Source organism: Ruditapes philippinarum, unplaced genomic scaffold (assembly GCF_026571515.1).
Source record: "Ruditapes philippinarum isolate M1 unplaced genomic scaffold, ASM2657151v2 ctg7079_1_1_1_1, whole genome shotgun sequence".
Classification (NCBI taxonomy): domain Eukaryota; kingdom Metazoa; phylum Mollusca; class Bivalvia; order Venerida; family Veneridae; genus Ruditapes; species Ruditapes philippinarum.
The window spans coordinates 28,241-47,931 of NW_026852279.1; the positions used below are offsets into that span (position 1 = coordinate 28,241).

Below are 19,691 nucleotides of genomic sequence, written 5' to 3' on the forward strand. Positions count from 1 at the left end.
TTTCAAAGAAAACTGTTTAAGGTGACTTTCTAGCTTGTTATAGTAATAGATTTAGTGAAAACCAAAATACTTTTAGATACACTATTTAGAACATTATCTTTACAGATTAATAAAGAAACTTCTAAGCTTTCAAATATTTGAAGAATTTTGTGTCCAGGGCAGGTGATTTAAGGTCTGAAAAATTGCACTATAGTCATATAGTCAAAGTAAAAAAATTTTTTAAGGGCAATAATTAAAAAATCATGAAGTACAGGGTACTGGTTCTTGTGCACTGCACTTCTTCTCCATGAGATCTATCATACTATGAAGTTTCAAGTCCATAGCTTGTATAGTTTAGGAGAAATGGTCCGGACAAAAATACAGTATGAAAAATAACTAAGGGCAATAACTCAAAAAATAAGAAGAGCAGAGTTACCATTCTTGTGCATTGCACTTTGGGATATTGAAAGAAGCGTGCATACAAAGTTTTGAGTCAATCAGACTTATAGTAATTGAGGTATGCTCAGGACAAGCCTAAGGAGACACTGCTACCACCTACACCGCTGACACTGCTGACAAAAGTAACCCCTATATGTTGTCTTTTCCAAGACCAACCAATAAACCATGAATCTGATGTATGCTCTTTTAAAATATATACCTTCAACATTTCTGGCAACAGTTTCTCGGGTACATCTCTGCCTCTCTTTAAGATCGTAACCGCCGACGATGCTTCCAAACATTACTGACTTCCCCAGTCTCTGTATATAAACATTATATAAATAATATCCTCAATCCTCCAAATATTTATCTAATTTATTAGGTAAAATAATAATATTTAAGAAGTAACAAACTCTATATTTCCAATATTTTCTGTCATTTAAATATAAATATTGAAAATATGGAGTTTATTATTTCTTGAATATTATTATTTTATCTATTTCAACACTGCACTAGGAACATTTATCATGTCTTAATATCTAATTTATTATATATATATAGATCATGCTTGTTTGCAGTGAAATATGGAATATATATCTCACTAATAAGTGTGAATTTTGTTGAAAACAACAACAAATATCTATGTGACAATTTTAATATGCATTGGAAAAAACAGGTATTTAACATACATATATATATTTGTTACTGGAGGGCTTTTGCCCACCTTGTTAATTTCATGGGAGGGGATTATGGTTATGGTCTCAGTTAAAACACACAACCAGTCATTTGCTAAATTTCAATCAGTAATCATACCACATCTGATTAAAAAGAAAATACATTTATTTAATTTTACCCATGAAATATGGTGCTATATCAGTCAAATATATTTCATATTTGTAAAAAAAATATATATGAAATATAAATATAAAAGAGGGCGGAGTCAAAACTCATATTTATTTTAAGGAACTTCTTTATTTTACGAAACATGATAAAATGCCACATATTTTCACTCGCTGTCCCGGCTCGTCAAAATTTGTGGCATTTTATCATGTTTCGTGAAAATATATTCCATATTTCACTCAAACAAACAAATATCCTCTTAGTATTTTAACATTTTTAAAATATGTGAACTACTTACCTTTGACTTGTTTATTTTATCCAGTACATCATCTAAAAAGTTCAGGGTTCTATCTACAGCCTTGGTTGCCCTTTTTCTTGTGCTAGTTTTATCTGTGTCGCCATCAGACATACACTGGAATATATCTGGTAAGATAGCCTCCTGTAGCTTCACAAATCCATCAGTGTCTAACTACAAAACAAAACAGGAACTAAGGGAAGTGGTGACCCCAGATATGACAAACCAATCAGCCTGCATGTTAATATCTTCAGTTGACCCAAATGCTGTAGTTTACTTCCAATAAACAGTCTGTCAATACGTAGTAGCAAATGTATTTAGATTTTAAATGCATGTGTAACTTTGCCTTTTCCAAGCCATTGCAGGAAAAACTAACTTGCACAGTTTGGGAAATTTTGCATCATAAAATTATTTAATTGAAATAAATATCTGGTACCTTTTGAGACCTCCTCATGCATTTTTGGCAAATTATTTTGAACTGTGCAAAATTGTTTATTCCAACCAATGCAAATATCATCAAAGCATAAAAATATTAAAATTTGACAATAACATCTGAATTAACTCCAGCAATTTTTTAAGAATTTCAGTTCAATTGGTAATTCTTTTTAAAGATTGGGGGAAAAATAAGCATATTTGCTATTGGGAATCTATCTGGTAATCTGACCCATGGTGAAACTGGGAAAATGTTACATATGTTACATCTTGTACACTAACACTGAGCCTGCTGGCTGCATTAACTGATTCTATTACCTATGTAACCAGTACAGACCAAGATCACCACTCTCTGATAGAACCAGTGACTGTCTGTAACCTATGTAACCAGTGCAGACCAAGATCACCAGTCTCTGATAGAACCAGTGACTGTCTGTAACCTATGTAACCAGTGCAGACCAAGATCACCAGTCTCTGATAGAACCAGTGACTGTCTGTAACCTATGTAACCAGTACAGACCAAGATCACCAGTCTCTGATAGAACCAGTGACTGTCTGTAACCTATGTAACCAGTGCAGACCAAGATCACCAGTCTCTGATAGAACCAGTGACTGTCTGTAACCTATGTAACCAGTACAGACCAAGATCACCAGTCTCTGATAGAACCAGTGACTGTCTGTAACCTATGTAACCAGTACAGACCAAGATCACCAGTCTCTGATAGAACCAGTGACTGTCTGTAACCTATGTTACCAGTACAGACCAATATCTGATCATCAGTCTCTGATAGAACCAGTGACTGTCTGTAACCTATTTTGATAGAGTTTACATATAAAATTCCAAAGACTGCAGTGGGATTCAGACCCATATCATTGAGGGGCATGAGACTAGAATTCTGCGCCCTTAACCACACAAGCACCGAACCTCAGCTATGAAATAATCTGCAATATTTCAATTTAGTCTTTTTACATAGTAAAAAAAAGCACATCTAAATGAATGTAATATTAAAGTTGAAACCAACCTTCATCTTGCCTCCTTTACCCCAAAGTCCAATCCCTGACTTTTCATTGTAGCCAGAAGGTACCTGTACTGCTGGGTCTGTGTTAGATGTATAGACTATTTTATCACTTAGTGCTGTAAACTTTGCCATTCCATCCTTGTAACCGTCAATACTTTCTTCATACTGTGCTCTTGAATCATAAAATTTAAGTTTTGAGGTATAATTTTTCCACTGTGTTGAGTCAGGGTCTTTCAAATAGAACTTTGAAAGACCCCGGTTGTGTCAAAGAATACACTCCATTTAAGAAATGATTACCTCCCTTTGTTAATCATAAAATAGGTTGATTAAAAACAGCCTAAGTTTATACAGAAAAAATGATTGACTAAGAAGCTATAAGCTTATAAAAGCACTCTCTTATTCATTCCTAGAACCAAACAGTACTGAGCAGTAAGTGTAAAGTTTCTTGCTCAAGGTAACAACAGCTTGCCCCTGACAGGGTTTGAACCCACACAGCAAGTTATCCTAAGAAAACTAGTCCTTGATCTTGGACAAGCTGTGACTCTGCTTGACTGGATTAAATCTGATAGAAATGTACAGACTACAATCTGATCTTACAAATCTGACACATCAAAGTTTTGTGTATAGCTTAATGTTGTTATACACAGTCAATATATAAAAGACTAACTATTACACTAATACATGTACATGTATACAAAACTAATTTTGGTTTCTGTCGCATTACATAGCTCCAGTATATAGTACAACCTTTGTGGAGCAACTCCATATAGGAGACAAAAGTTTTTTTGCTGCGGATGAAAGGTCATTAATGAAGTGGACATATTTATATTCACTGTAAAGTAAAACTTAAGGGAATAATGAGACTGTTGATGTAAAGAGGTGATTGTACTACAGAGGTTAAACTAATTGTGAAGTCTTACTTTCGGGAATAATGATATTGTTGTTGTAAAGAGGTGACAGTACTACAAAGGTTAAACTTATTGTGAAGTCTTACTTAAGAAAATAATTATATTGTTGTTGTAAAGAGGTGACTGTTCTAAAGAGGTTAAACTTATTCATATTGTAAAGACTAACTTTAGGGAATAATGAGTCTGTTGTTGTAAAGAGGTGATTGTACAACAGAGGTTAAACTTATTGTGAAGTCTTACTTTAGGGAATATTGATATTGTTGTTGTAAAGAGGTGACAGTACCACAGAGGTTAAACTTATCATGAAGTTTAACTTCGGGAATATTGATATTGTTGTTAAGAGTTGAGTGTACAGCAGAGGTTAAACTTATTGTGAAGTCAAACTTTAGGGAATAACGATATTGTTGTTTTAAAGAGTTGAGTGTACAACAGAGGTTAAACTTATTGTGAAGGCGAACTTGAGGGAATAATGATACTGATTGTATTACAGATGGATGCTCTGCAAAGGTTGAACTGTATGTAAAAATATAACTAGGTTTTAACATCAAGTTGGTCACAAATTAAAATTTTATATCATTTTACATAAGTTCAGTAAGTATAGTTAAAATACTTACAGCTGACACAAGGGCATATGTACTACAGCTGGAACATCTTGAAGTTTCTGCAACACATCCCGTGACAAGTGAGCCGCACTGCCTTTAATTAGAAAATATTTCATACATAAGGAAGGCAATATAATGTTTTACATAAAACAAAGAGAAACATAAATAAACAAAGTAATACATGTATCTGTTATCCTATATTATATTCAACAATTCAAACAAAACTTTATGTTACCCCTGAACTTGTCTGAACCAAAAATGAGTACAGTTCGACCAGGTTCTATACTGTTGCTTTAAACTAAAGGTTTCATTCTTCTTGATAATTATAGGTCATTAATAATTATAGAAATATTTGATATTAAAGTGTTACATTGCATCGATCATACATGCATGTCAAAGTTTCTGTTGAACCTGCCTGAATCAAATGTGAGTGCAGTCTGAGACCATTCAGGTTCTATACTGTTGCTTAACTAAAGGTAAATTCTTGATATATAGAGGATATTTGTTTGTTTTGCATGTAAGATTGAAATATAATTTCACTGAGTGAACACCAGATGCAATATTTTCACAAGTGGCGTAGCCACGAGTGAAAATATAATAGCTGGTGTTCACGATTGAAATATATTTCAATCTTATATGTAAAAGAAATAAATTTTCTTTTTATTTCATGCTTTTTAAGTGATTTTAAGTATTTTTTACTGATTTTTCCACGTAACGTCACGCATTCTCCTTTGTGACGTCATCATATCATGACGTAACATCATCAATTTTGAAATATAGTTCTGTTAAATTTCTCTAATTTTGTTACATTTTTAACATGATGTATGGTGACATCGACTTTCTTTTCCTAAGGAAGCAAAATTTACGTATGACGGCATTTATTCCTGCCTGTTATTCCATTTAGTTATGATTTTCTTTTCATCCGCATTCAGATATAGTGCGGCTACAGTGAAAATTATATTTTATAAATTTCACTAGTGGTTTATCAGAATATAATCATCTGATATATTACAATAAAACACTGGAAAGCATGAAATAAAGATCTTTAATAATTAAATAGAAATTAAAGTGTTTCATTGCATCATTTGTCAAAGTTTTTCTGTTAAAAAAATTTACTTGAAACTTACATTAAGTCTAATATTTCTGTAGTCCTTGATATTTAAAGCACATAAACAACAGCTATGTTGCTTTTTAAACTTATTCTCCTTTGAAACAAAGGAACTTTATATATAATAAATAATTTTATACATAATCAATCATACTACTTTTATTTGATCTCCTATGAGAGCTAACATTCCAACAATTCTGGGAAAAGTGAAGTGTATTACCTCCCCTTGTGTACAGCATGCACATGGGCGTCTCGACTGTGACATCTTTATTCTGACCAATCTCTGACAATCTCCCGAGTCTGGCTCCTTGACTTCGTACACATTGAATACTGAACTTCATAGTCTCTGTAACACATTAATTAATTATAACAGACTGTGTTGTGATGGAATACTATAACAGATAATGTTAATTGTGATGGAATACTATAACAGATAATGTTAATTGAGATGTAACTCATACAATAACAGATAGTGTGAATTATGACAGAACGCAATAACAGATAGTGTGAATTATGACAGAACGCAATAACAGATAGTGTTAATTATGACAGAACGCAATAACAGATTATAAGTGTTAATTATGACTGAACGCAATAACAGATAGTGTTAATTATGACAGAACGCAATAACAGATAGTGTTAATTATGACAGAACGCAATAACAGATAGTGTTAATTATGACAGAACGCAATAACAGATAGTGTTAATTATGACAGAACGCAATAACAGATAGTGTTTAATTATGACAGAACGCAATAACAGATAGTGTTAATTATGACAGAACGCAATAACAGATAGTGTTAATTATGACAGAACGCAATAACAGATAGTGTTAATTATGACAGAACGCAATAACAGATAATGTTAATTGTGATAGAGCACTATAACAGATAGTGTGAATTGTGTTGGAGAAGAGTAATGACTAGATTACTCAGTTATCTGCATCAATGCTAACAGAGGGTGATTTTCTTTATTTATATAGGTCTTTCAAAATCCAGTTATTTAATTGGTGTGAATTGTCAGGCTTAAAGGGACTCCACTGAGGTTCAAAAGCCTAAAAACATAACATTTTAATTTATTACATAAATGAGCAGGATCTGTGACTTTAAACAGAAATATATGCAAAGAAATTTAAGAAATATACTTTGATATAAATTGAAAATATTATTTTTATGCTTTTCTTAGCCCGATTTGAGTGAAAAGCGTTTAAACGCTTTTCATTTTGGGTCATTTTTTACAATTTGAAAAATGATTCTGGAAAAACGTAGTACGAGAATTGTCTGAAATTTTGCACAAAGATTAGTGGTCTAAAATAGAGAAAGCAAGAATCCCTAAAGAAAGTCCAACACAACATAATAGAAAATGTTGCAGGCTCGGTTTGATTGAGCCTGTTCATGGACGGTACTGTAAAGTGCAAACTACCGTCCACGCCCCCTAGCACCGGCTTAAGCAGAATTCAACATTTAAAATGAACTGGTACAATCTTAAATTTTGAAACATCCGCAGATGTGTTCATATGGCGGTTATCATGGAACCTTCAATGTGACACTAAGTGCCATTCCATGAAAAGCGGCATATGGTCCCCAAGTAAAATCAAAGGGCTGCAGCTCTATGTTATTTTCTGATTTTTGCAATCTAAATCATACTGACTATCTGTATGTACTTTCCTGTATAAGTTTATTTTTATATACTATAATTCATCTTACGCAGCGACAGCGTTTTGATTTTCTTCTATAACAGTTTAAGATTGATACATATGGAATTTTGCATGAAAAAAAAATAATAGAATTGCCTCGACTAGGATTTGAACCATAGGCCTCTCACACCCTCAACGAGACCGCTTACGTCTGCACCACGGCGAAGTTATACATAATTATGTACCTTGAATAAAAACGAATACATTATGTAATTCTAAATTGAGAATTTCCATTTTGTGTTAGTAATCCTTATTAATTTTGAGGTATTTTGTTCACGATAAACCTGTTGTTTAACACTGATGAAAATAATTTAGCGAAAATCTTCTCGCTAAAACAGTCCAACATGTATATCAGTCAGATTTATTTGTGTACTACGCTCTGGGGTATTCGGTAATCGACATAGCTAAAAATAGCATTTTCATTGATCATGATAATCCGAAGCTTTACGGAAATAGCCGAACATTTTTCATTGGGTAAAAAAGATATTCATCCGCGAAATTTGTGATTGTAACCTCATATTTCTGTTGACTAATCTAAACTTTTAATGCACTGTAATTCGTCAAATGCCTACATTAAAAATTATTCTTTCTTTTAAATTGCTGGTTTTTAAGCAGTTTTGAGTGAGAACTACTTTGCGTTGTTAGGACTGTGAGGAAATTTTGTGTTAGACCGTGGATGTTAGCTATATGTATTTACTGATCTTACGATCAGAAAATACAAAAATGCGTGTGCCCTAAACGAGAAAACAATGGGCGGAACTAAATATAATGGAATTTTGAAATAGGTTATGAAGCCTACATCAAATGGTACATTTATCTTGAAAAAATATTTTCAGTCCCATCATGTCAAAAAACCTCAGTGGAGTCCCTTTAATAATAAGTGGTATAAGCAATAAAGGAAGCAATAAACAGTTGCAACTTATATTCAATAAGTGGTCTGACCTTTGACTACAACCACCCGTCCCTAGATTTGCCACTAAAATGCCACCCTTTTCAATGGTGGAGTATTTAGACAATTTTCCACCAATAATGCCACCAAAACGCCACCCAAATTATGAAAATGGTGAAAAATTTGAGCAGGACTGATGTTATATAATTTTCCAGTTATTTCCACCTTTTTTACACTAAATGCCACCAATGAGTGGAAAATTGGTGGAGTATTTAGACAAACTTTCACCATAATGCCACCATTATGCCACCTTAGGGTGGCAAACTCATTTTCCACTAGATGCCACTTGTTTCCACTTATTGCCACCATAATGGTGAAAAATTGGTGGAGTATTTAGACAAATTTCCACCATTATGCGACCATTGAGTGGCAAACTTATTTTCCACCAAATGCCACTTATTTCCACCTTTTGCCACCATAAGGGTGGAAAATTGGTGGAGTATTCAGACACTTTTCCAGCATTTTGCCACCAGATAGTGGCAAATTCAGTTTCCACTAAATGCCACCTATTTTCACCCTTTCAGAAATTTTCCACCTTGTGGGTGGCATTATAGCTGGAAACTGCTTGAAAGTCACCCTGTACCCTAAATTGGAAACAAACAAATTTTAAAAATAATCCTTTTTAATGTTTCCATATGAAATCATATATTGTCTCAAAAAATAGCAAAACATTAGTCCATATATTTTCTTCAGTTTATCTTGCTATTCCTGGACGGTTTGAGTTCAGTCCTTAAGGTTGTCGGCAACTTTTCGAGCGCACAATCTAAAACAAAAAAAAATATGAATGATTAATACAATAATTAATCAAAGCACAGAAGGCGCTGAATTTGTTTGGGTCTCAGAATGTCAGAAAGGTGAAGGTTGTGAGATTATAAACCAATTTGTTTTTGTAAAGTGCCACCAATGCTTTCCAGTGTTTTAACTGTAGTTAATTGGTTATAAGACTAATTGCAACACTGATAGTCAATTCAATGTTTATTTGACTTAAAAAAAAATGAGTTGCCTCAACTGGGATTTGAACTCGAGACCTCTCGATTCATAAGCGAGCGTGCAAACCCCTCGGCCACGGTGAAGTTATAAGTTATCGGCTTGAAGAAAACCATATTATTCTAAATTAGGGTTTGTAACTCTTATTATTTCGACGCTAAACCTGTTGTTTAACACAGATGTAAATAATCATGGAGCTTACTGTAAGCATGTATATCTATAAAGAATGAAACAATATTAGAAATCTTCGACCATTCGGGAACTACTTTGCTTGAAAATTAATGCGCCTGTCATTTGACAATCTTTACGCATTGATCTCCCCTGAATTTTTCGGCGTTAGTGTACATATAAAGGGAAGTAACCGCTTCAAAAAAGTGGACTACTTTAGGCATTTGCAATTAACAGCATTAGACTCTGAAATTTCGCTACCATTATTTGTTTGGTCTGACGACCCAAACAAATAAAAACATAAGCTTACATTTTTATATGACTATTGGATATTTCTATATTCAATTTGAGTGCATAGATATGATTAAAACACTTTTAAAAACAGCCCTGCAGACGTGGAAGAATCAGACTTTTCTTATTTACTCCAAGGCAGAAAATATACGCAGAATCAAAAATGATATTTTCATTCAGTTCATTAGTTACCTTCCAAGAACTTAAGTTTTGACTTGTCTGCACAAGAAGGTCTGGTGTCAGACTCTCTGTTCCCTTTCCTCATACCAAACAATGAGCGGCCTTTAATCTCTTCTATATTGAATAGCATTCTAAAGAGCCTTGTTGTACCTTTCTCTTTTGAGGCATATGGCTTCAGTTCTGCCATCACTTGGTCCTAAAATATGATTATCAATATATAATATGTAAAGACAGAAAATGAAACACTTTTATAAGACCTTGGTATATGTATACAACTCTAAAATTTTAAAATAAGAAAGAAATAAAGAAATACAACACATCAACACCAGTGCAGGTTGAGTAATTAATAATCTTCCAGTTTCAGTTCTTAACGAACCTTCATCAGGATAAATATTTGATAAAATTTTCAAGCTAAAATGTACAAAAACTCTAAAATTTGTAAAACAAAATGTAAATGCAAATTAAAGTGTCATAAAGAGTTTGAATTAAAGTAGGTTTGTAAATAGTGACTAATAGCTATATTTATCAAGAACCTTTGTAAAGCCACTGAAGATCAAATGTGTTGCTCCAGGCTGCTCCTCATTGCTTTGTGCCTGCAAAATAATAATTCTAATTTAATGCTGTTTCTGTTATGAACTGTCATTCTCCTAATAGCATGTTACTCTAGACTGTCTAGTTATGGTTATATAATTATCTACTGCACCATGAAAGCTGAATTACAACAATGAAGGAATGAAACTTACTTATAAATCAGTTACTGTTAATCTGCTCCACATGTGACACACAAGGAAAATTGTTTATAGCATGAAAGTTGTAGTAATAGGTACCTCAGGTTATCTATAGTTTGATTGATGTAATATTGTACATAATGGTATTGTACTTACTGATTAATTTCTATAATTTTTTTCTCAAACTTAAAATTTCTAACATATTGTATTTAAGAAATGATGAAGATCTTCCTACATTCTTTATATTCCTACATTCTTTATATGTACATTGTACATGCAGTTTTCTTTTTAGTCAAGTTACAAACAAAACAAATATAAAACACAATTTTATACAATACCACTTCATATTTTCACTGTCAAAAAACTAAACAGTTTCTGCATAAATAACAATAATTATTGTATGTAAAAGTTGTTTACCTGAAACTTTGACTGGGAATGATTCTGCTGTTTATCTTCTTGTCTACACATTCACACGAATCAGTTAAAACTTCTCATTTCTATTTACCACACTAATAAGACTTTAAATGTTTTCTTTGAGAAATCAAAAATATGCACCCTTACATTTTAAACAAAATATCTCCAGAATTGCTACAATATCAATAATTTCCTTTGTGTTTGCAAGCTTTAACTGACCTCAATTCCTTTGAATTCAAACTTTACAACGGTGTAACTGCATGGACAGTCCATTATAATTTTAAATTGTGAGGGGTTTTCCAAAAACCATAGCACCCATCATTTTATTTTTTACATTCATTTGAATGTATAACTATATCTAATACCTAAATAGATTGAGTAGAAATAAGCTTTTGAAAGATAATTTAGCATGCTATTTTAAGACAAATTCTACATAAAAACATGTATAATGTTGCCTCTCCCAAAATAATCAAATGGAACATTCTGGTCAGCATTAGTAAACTATTAACCCCCATTCATAGATTACTAGATAAGAGGGCAGTAGTTTTATCAGATCTGAGATGTATGCTGTGTTGTAAAATCTTAGAGGATGCAGTATTTAGTACTAGCTAGTAGTTACTTATCCTGATTGTAAGAAATTTATCAGACATTATGACTTATTTACTTTTCACACATTTATTTTTACAATAGATTTAAAGCCTCTGAAAGCATAGCACAAAAGATGTTAGAGACAATAATTTTAAACTCCACATATAACTAAATCTCATTTATGAGAAGTTACAATGCCAAGGAACCATAACTTTTTATTGCATGATTTGGGGTTTATTGCCATTTTTTACTTCTCTATGCTTAATTTTTGTCTTGATCATTAAGCTTAAAAAGTACTGGAGATATTAATTAAAAACTTCACAGATATAGATCTTTTTGAGTAATGTGCTGTGTTTAAGAACCATAACTCTTTGCATACTTTTGGAGTTATTGCCCTTTGCATTTTTCACTTTAATTATTGTAAGCATTACATGAAAAGTGTTAGTACTCACCAGATATCAGTTTAAAGTAATATTGAAGAGACAATTTATTATGTCAATTAGAAGAAAAGACAAAAGTCAAACTTTATTCAAGATTGACATTAAATATCATAGGAGAAGCAACAAACTTTATGCAGAGATATGCATTTTCTGGGCATATAAGAACATTTCAACTATTTAATGTACAGATTATAACTAAAGAACAAAGTACACTTTAAAAGCCGTAATTTTATTTTACAAGCATAGAATGGAACATAAACATTTTGACTTGAAAGTCAAATTTTACATCCCTAAAGAAAAGTACTGCCATAAAAAATGGGAAGTTAAGTAACCCCGTACTTTTCTAATTTTTCCTGATCATAATTATATGTGTTTAACGCCTGGAAAAGTGATTTTACGTCCAATTTCTGTGTCTTTTCCTGGTGCTACTTTACAGCTGGAATTATCATACCGTTACTGTCAGGCAGTGACTTTGTATCATAATTGTATTCATGGCATTCTAGTATTTTTAAGAAATATGAGTTTCTGATAAAATTTTCTAACTGTTCAACTTCAATAAATTATATTTTTGATAAAAAGTTCACTTGATGCTTTGGTAGAGTACAAACTATAAACAGATTTATTTCAGTTTGGAGCTTTGACTTAAATAAATCTTAAACCCTGCAATGCACAATTATTAGATTTCTCAGTTTTTTCCACCAATTTTTATACAACCCAGAAAATAGTTAAGAGTTTCCCTTTTCGACTAAAAGTTATTCACAAAATTTTCTAAGTTTTTTTCCACTATTTTGCCACCCAGAAAATAGTTAGAGTTTCACTTTTCCACTAAAAGCCACTCATTTTCCACCTTCAAAATAAACTAAGTTTCATTTTTCACCAATTTCCACCCTTTTGCCACCATAAAAAAAGTCTATGTTCAAATTTCCACTCAATGCCACCTAAATGCCACCAAAGGATAGTGGCATTTGGTGGCAATTTTGCCACTACAGTGGAAAAAGAGTGGAATTTTGTCATTTTCCAGTTAATGCCACCTTTTTTACACTTAATGCCACCCTTTTCAGTGGAAATAGCTGGCAAGTAGTGGCAAATCTAGGGACGGGCAGTTACTCTTAACCAAGCATTACAATGATTCCATAGTGGGAAGCCTTAGTCCCCAGAATTCATTGAATTTTGAAGTCAAGCTATAAAAAAGTAAATATTTATGTCTTTCATTTAGCATAAATGAAATCACAGTATTAAGAACAACGGTTCAACTAATTTGAGAACAGAATACAGAACAAGAAGACTAACTTAAAGTTTTTAGAAGAGCTGACTAAGGAACAGTATATTAGGGTCCCTATAGTTATATGTAGCTCATTTTCTCTTTCACATAGTCCAACTAATTAGAATTGTCAAAGAGACACCGAGATAATTTTGGACAGGCGCTGTCTTTTTCCAATGGTTTGACAGTAAGAAAAAAAATTCTGTAAAATGGGTCAAACTGTAGAAGTGTGTCGTTTCATAGAACTGTTCACTTATTGGGGAGAGACTGGATAACTTAGTCGGATGGTAGAGATCTCTGTGGAACAGAATTCCAAAATGTACCTGGTTCAACTGAGTGTTTAAGTTTTAAGGCCTGCATATTTTCCCCACTCTTTGGTAAATTTTAAGATTGGAAGTGGCTAGCCGTACGGGCCCGTACGACTAGCCAAAAGTTCTAGTTGTACGTGAGTCACGATGACTAGCCAGGATGCACTGTATTGTCTAGCCGTACGGCACTTTTCAAAATTATATGGAAGTCGAAAATCCATGAATTATTTTGTGTCTTTAAACAATGATTTTAACCATGTCTCTGCATTTGTCCTCGTGTGTTCACTTTAATAAAGATGCTCCGCCATTTTGTAAAAAAAAAATGAATACCAACAAGCGTTGTAATCTTTCTTGATAAAAGTGTCAAAATTGCATGTTATAAGTTATAACATCGTTGATTTTCATGCTTATGATTTGTTGTTTTATTTGAATGAAAGATGAATTATTAAATCATTTTTGTTAATTAAGCACATCCATGGATCGGATAAATAATCATAACGGCAAAAGAACCTTTTTCATAACGACATGATCTGAGTGGAATCATAAAATAAACAAGATATGTTTGTAAAACATGTATGCCCCCTATCAGCAGCCAATTAGTCATGTGATAAGGTTATTATGCATGACTTCTGACCCAGTGATCAAACAATTAATAAGGGTTATCAAGTATCTACTGGTCATGACCTTAACCTTTGACCCCTTGACCCAAAACTCAATAGGGGTCATCTGCTGGTCATGACCAATCATCATACAAAGTTTGAAGTTCCTATGCCTAAGCGTTTTTAGTTAATTGATCGGAAACTGTTTTAACATACAACCTCAATGTGACCTTGACCTTTGACCCCTTGACCCCAAAATCAATAGGTCATCTGCTGGTCATGACCAATCACCATACCATGTTTGAAGTTCCTAGGCCAAAGTTCTTAAGTTATTGATTTGAAAGCATTTTTACCTACAAGGTCAATGTGACCTTGCCCTTTGACCCCTTAACCCCAATATCAATAGGGGTCATCTACTGGTCATGACCAATCACCATACCAAATTTGAAGTTCCTAGACCTAAGGGTTCTTTAGTTATTGATCGGAAACCGTTTTTACCTAAGACATCAATGTGACCTTGACCTTTGACCCCTTGACCCCAAATTCAATAGGGGTCATCAACTGATCATGATCAATCACCATATTAAGTTTGAAGTCCTTAGGCCTAAGGGTTCTTTCGTTATTGATCAGAAACCGTTTTTACCTACAAAGTCAATGTGACCTTGACCTTTGACTCCTTAACCCCAAAATCAATAGGGGTCATCTGCTGGTCATGACCAATCACCATACCAAGTTTGAAGTTCCTAGGCCGTAGGGTTCTTTAGTTATTGATCGGAAATCATTTTTACCTACAATGTCAATGTGACCTTGACCTTTGACCCCTTAACCCCAAAATCAATAGGGGTCATCTGCTGGTCATGACCAATCACCATACCAAGTTTGAAGTTCCTAGGCCTAAGGGTTCTTTTGTTATTGATCAGAAACCGTTTTTACCCAAGAGGTCAATGACCTTGACCCCAAATTCAATAGGGGTCATCAACTGATCATGATCAATCACCATATTAAGTTTGAAGTCCTTAGGCCTAAGGGTTCTTTCGTTATTGATCAGAAACCGTTTTTACCTACAAAGTCAATGTGACCTTGACCTTTGACTCCTTAACCCCAAAATCAATAGGGGTCATCTGCTGGTCATGACCAATCACCATACCAAGTTTGAAGTTCCTAGGCCGTAGGGTTCTTTAGTTATTGATCGGAAACCGTTATTGATTACAATGTCAATACGACCTTGACCTTTGACCCCTTGACCCCAAAATCAATAGGGGTCATCTACTGATCATGACCAATCACCATACCAAGTTTGAAGGTCCTAGGCCTTAAAGTTCTTTAGTTATTGATCGGAAACCGTTATTGCTTACAATGTCAATACGACCTTGACCTTTGACCCCTTAACCCCAAAATCAATAGGGGTCATCTACTGATCATGACCAATCACCATACCAAGTTTGAAGTTCCTAGGCCTTAAAGTTCTTTAGTTATTGATGGGAACACGTTTTTGCTTACAAGGTCAATGTGACCTTGACCTTTGACCCCTTGACCCCAAAATCAATAGGGATCATCTACTGATCATGACCAATCACCATACCAAGTTTGAAGTTCCTAGGCCTTAAGGCTCTTTAGTTATTGATCGGAAACCGTTTTTGTTTACAAGGTCAATGTGACCTTGACCTTTGACCCTTTGACCCCAAAATCTATAGGGGTCATCTACTGTTTATGACCAATCACCATACCAAGTTTGAAGTTCCTAGGCCTTAAGGTTCTTTAGTTATTGATCGGAAACCGTTTTTGCTTACAAGGTCAATGTGACCTTGACCTTTGACCCCTTGACCCCAAAATCAATAGGGGTCATCTACTGGTCATGACCAATCACCATACCAAGTTTGAAGTTCCTAGGCCTAAGGGTTCTTAAGTTATCACTCGGAAACCATTTGGTCTACGGACCGACGGACCGACAAGTGCAAAGCAATATACCCCCTTTTCTTCGAAATGGGGGCATAATAAAAACAATATTGAAAAAAAAAAGAAAAAAAAATGGTGAAAAGCAAAATCAATTGTATATCTTTTAAATACAGTAGATAAATGTCGAACATAAAAGCACAATCAATTAATTAGTCTTTTTTAAAGCCTATCCAGGGAATTTTAGGAAGCGTTTCACAGAACATTGCAAACTTTTCTTAATGATGGACAAACTTCTATACTGTCGGTAATTGACGCAATTATCAGAGCCGAGATCAATTATTTTCGGTGTTTTTTTTTCCATTTAATAAGGTTTCGAAAATTAAACTTATTGAAACAAAAAAGTATTAATTAATCAAAATTGCGTAAATTAAACTTCATGTATTTCAATTGGTGTTATTCAACTGAAACTGAACGCTCTTTTTTCTTGGTTAAAATCCATAACATAACATATGCTTTTTCGACTTCCATATAATTTTGAAAAGTGCCGTACGGCTAGCCAATACAGTGTGTCGTGGCTACCCTAGAACTTTTGGCTAGGCAGCTACCCACTTCCTTTAACTGTTTAACAGTTTAAGATTCTACTCTAAATCTTTCCTGCACTTAGTATCTTAAAGTAGCTTCAGTATAGCCTGGGATTCAGGCGTTGATATTTTTTGCTTATTTATAACTTACGCGCTATTTTGTACTCGATCGTCATGGATAACGCACAACATCTCTGGTTTTGATAGTATCAATTTGCCGAACAGAAGCACATAAAAAATCGACAGACTGGAACCCAGGCTAGCTTCAGTACATTGACACTACCAAAAAGTCTGTCGAATATTGAGTAACTATCAACAGTGATAAACTGATGATCAGAGATCTGCCGAGGACGTGATTTTGCGCCATTGGCGCTAAAAAAATGAGAATGGTGCAGGAAAATCGGCAGCAAAGGGCCATGGGCGCATCATTTGTGGCAGACTTATAAGAAAACAAAACTGTCTGCTGGTTCATTTAGTCATCCAGTCAAAACTGGTACCAATTGCAGCATTCCCCTGTAATTACGCATATTCTTGAGTTTATCCATTCCCCTATAGCTTTTGTCCATGTTATCTACTTACCGCATTTCTTCTCATAATTCCTTTCCCACACAGATACTCATTTCTACTACGTAAATTTAATCCAATATAACAAACAAACAAATTATACAACTACTTAATATTTAAAATGATTATAGGTAACTGAAAAAAAGTGTTGCTATTTTTAGAAATGCTGTAAGTTACAGCATAATCTGACAGGTGTACAACATTAGCACCCCTAAGGTCACTCAAGTTGACGCAAGCTTTGTAAAAAAAAAGATGTCTATTTCGTCATCAGAATATTTGACAGGGTGATTAACCAATCAGGGAAACATTGTGCATGACTTTTTTCATGATCAAAAGGTCTGTCGGCAAGTGTCTTTGATGTATGCTGTCTACACAGAGGCATACAAGGTGTAATAAAATTTGTCAATATACAGTGGTAAGGGACATTTAGTGCAAAGTAGGAACAATTCAATGGATAATGCTCAGTATTAGAAGTAAGAACCAGCAATTATGTGAATAAATTTGCATATCAAATTTTTGAGCAGCCATCTAAAAAATATTTTGCCTACAATTAATATTAGTTAGAAAGTTACCATCACAGATCTACATACTCCGTGTTACCATGTAGGCATATTAATTTTAATTATATTGGTTAAGTTCTGAATCATAAGTGAACCTGGGGCACTTGTCATAAAATATGATTTAAGTTTTATTACCAGGGAAATTCAATTACATGTATCTACTTTTAACTTTTTAACAGTTATTTAGGTCAATGTTTACTTATTTGCCCAAGGCCCATACTTTGGTAAAAATGGCCCATCATTTTCAGACCAAGTGGGCCCAGGACCCAGTACTTTCAAATTCTTGGCAGATCTCTGGATGATTATGGGATTATTCCAAGGTATTGAATTCTTACCACTCCCGGTCAGGCTGCACATTTTTCTCACCCTGTGTTTACTCTTATAATTTCTATTTAAATATTATTAATGTTTGTAATACTGTTGAATGGTTTCTAATAAAACATTTCCTTACTTAAATAACTCAAATTAGTACATATCTTAATTACAAACCATGCTTGCTAAACGTTTTTTAAAAAACAATTGTTTTCTTTGTAATGGTGTTTAGAATTCTAAGGGAAGCAACTCTGTAAATACCTTATAGGAATAATAGGCTAAATATAATGTTAAATGTCACATTATCATTACAGTTTCATGCAATGTTCAACTATCAGTTATCAGAAGAAAAAGACATAAATGAATGTCAAACTATTTCAAATTTTCATTTTGGAATAAGAATTATATTTATTAATTGATTACATAAGAATATTCAATATGTTTCATCATCAAGAAAAAAAAATCAAATTTGAAACATGGACTTATCCCTAAATTAGTTTTCATGATTGTCTCCCCTGTGTTGTTTATATGCAATTATTAAAATTTTAAAAATGGTCAACATAAATTTACCTCCAAATCTGACTGAAGAGGAAGAAATTCTTCGACAGAAATATGCAAGACTACGTAAAAAGGTATGATTGACAATACAGTAAAGATATAAGGCTATTTAATTTTGCACTTATGGTATTGTTTTGAAATACTGATCCACTTATTTTATTTTGTAAACACTGTTAAAGTGAAAGTAGAACTACATGTAGGAGTCTACTTAGATTGTTTATGAAAACAAAAGGTCTGAGAGAGTCTTATGTCATTTAAAATGGCTTAATGTTGTCTTATTTCACCAACAACTATGAAAGCTACTTTGCTATTAAATTGTAGCAGGAGCGATATTTTCTATAGTATATTGTTCATTTCATACTATCTATATAACCATATAATTATGTTGGTATGGCCTATTTTAAACTACTTCTTCAGTACACCTAGTGAGGGTTTATTAAAGGCATACACCTTGATTTTATATGAAGTACATTAGATGTTTATACATGTATGTATAAGTTAACTTCTTTAATACGTTTCAGTAACGCAGTTATAACCCTGGCTTTTCATATATTCCAATTTTATAGAGTATTTATCCTTAAACTACATGTTTATAAGGACCTGAAATCATTCTTTTTAGGCAGTTTCCTTACATTATCAGTGTATGGTTATACACCTTTAAGTTATAGTATAGCGTACTTGTACTTGCAGCATGAGATTTTCATGCTTCTTGTTTTTCCTTCCAGAGGGTTGTTAAATAATAACATGAACTATGTGTACAATTAGTTTCACTATAGTTTTATATATGCAGTCTAATGACAGTACTTGATTTTATGTTTATTTTGGTAACGTCCCTCAATTTTTGGCGGGAAATCCCTGGCATAAATAGGCTCCCAGCCTATGCCCAGCGTTCAGTGCTTTGGTCGCCGAGCTGAAGGTAAAGTGTTACCTATTTCATAGGCCTTAGAACTGAACCATCTTTCTCTCTCTAAATTTTTCTATTTCTTTTTT

At 33.5% G+C, this 19,691-nt stretch overlaps 1 protein-coding gene across 1 annotated transcript in view; it reads right to left on the bottom strand.

Moving 5' to 3' along the window:
• The window catches only part of LOC132755227 (queuine tRNA-ribosyltransferase accessory subunit 2-like), a gene marked incomplete at its 3' end in the record, with an annotated part of 37,035 nt that extends 23,337 nt beyond the window's left edge, over positions 1-13,698 (bottom strand). The window contains 6 exon segments of the mRNA XM_060746050.1: positions 638-737; positions 1,556-1,726; positions 3,007-3,175; positions 4,526-4,607; positions 5,842-5,967; positions 13,647-13,698. Coding sequence (XP_060602033.1) covers positions 638-737; positions 1,556-1,726; positions 3,007-3,175; positions 4,526-4,607; positions 5,842-5,967; positions 13,647-13,683 — 685 coding nt within the window.
• Positions 13,699-19,691: the final 5,993 nt, after the last annotated feature.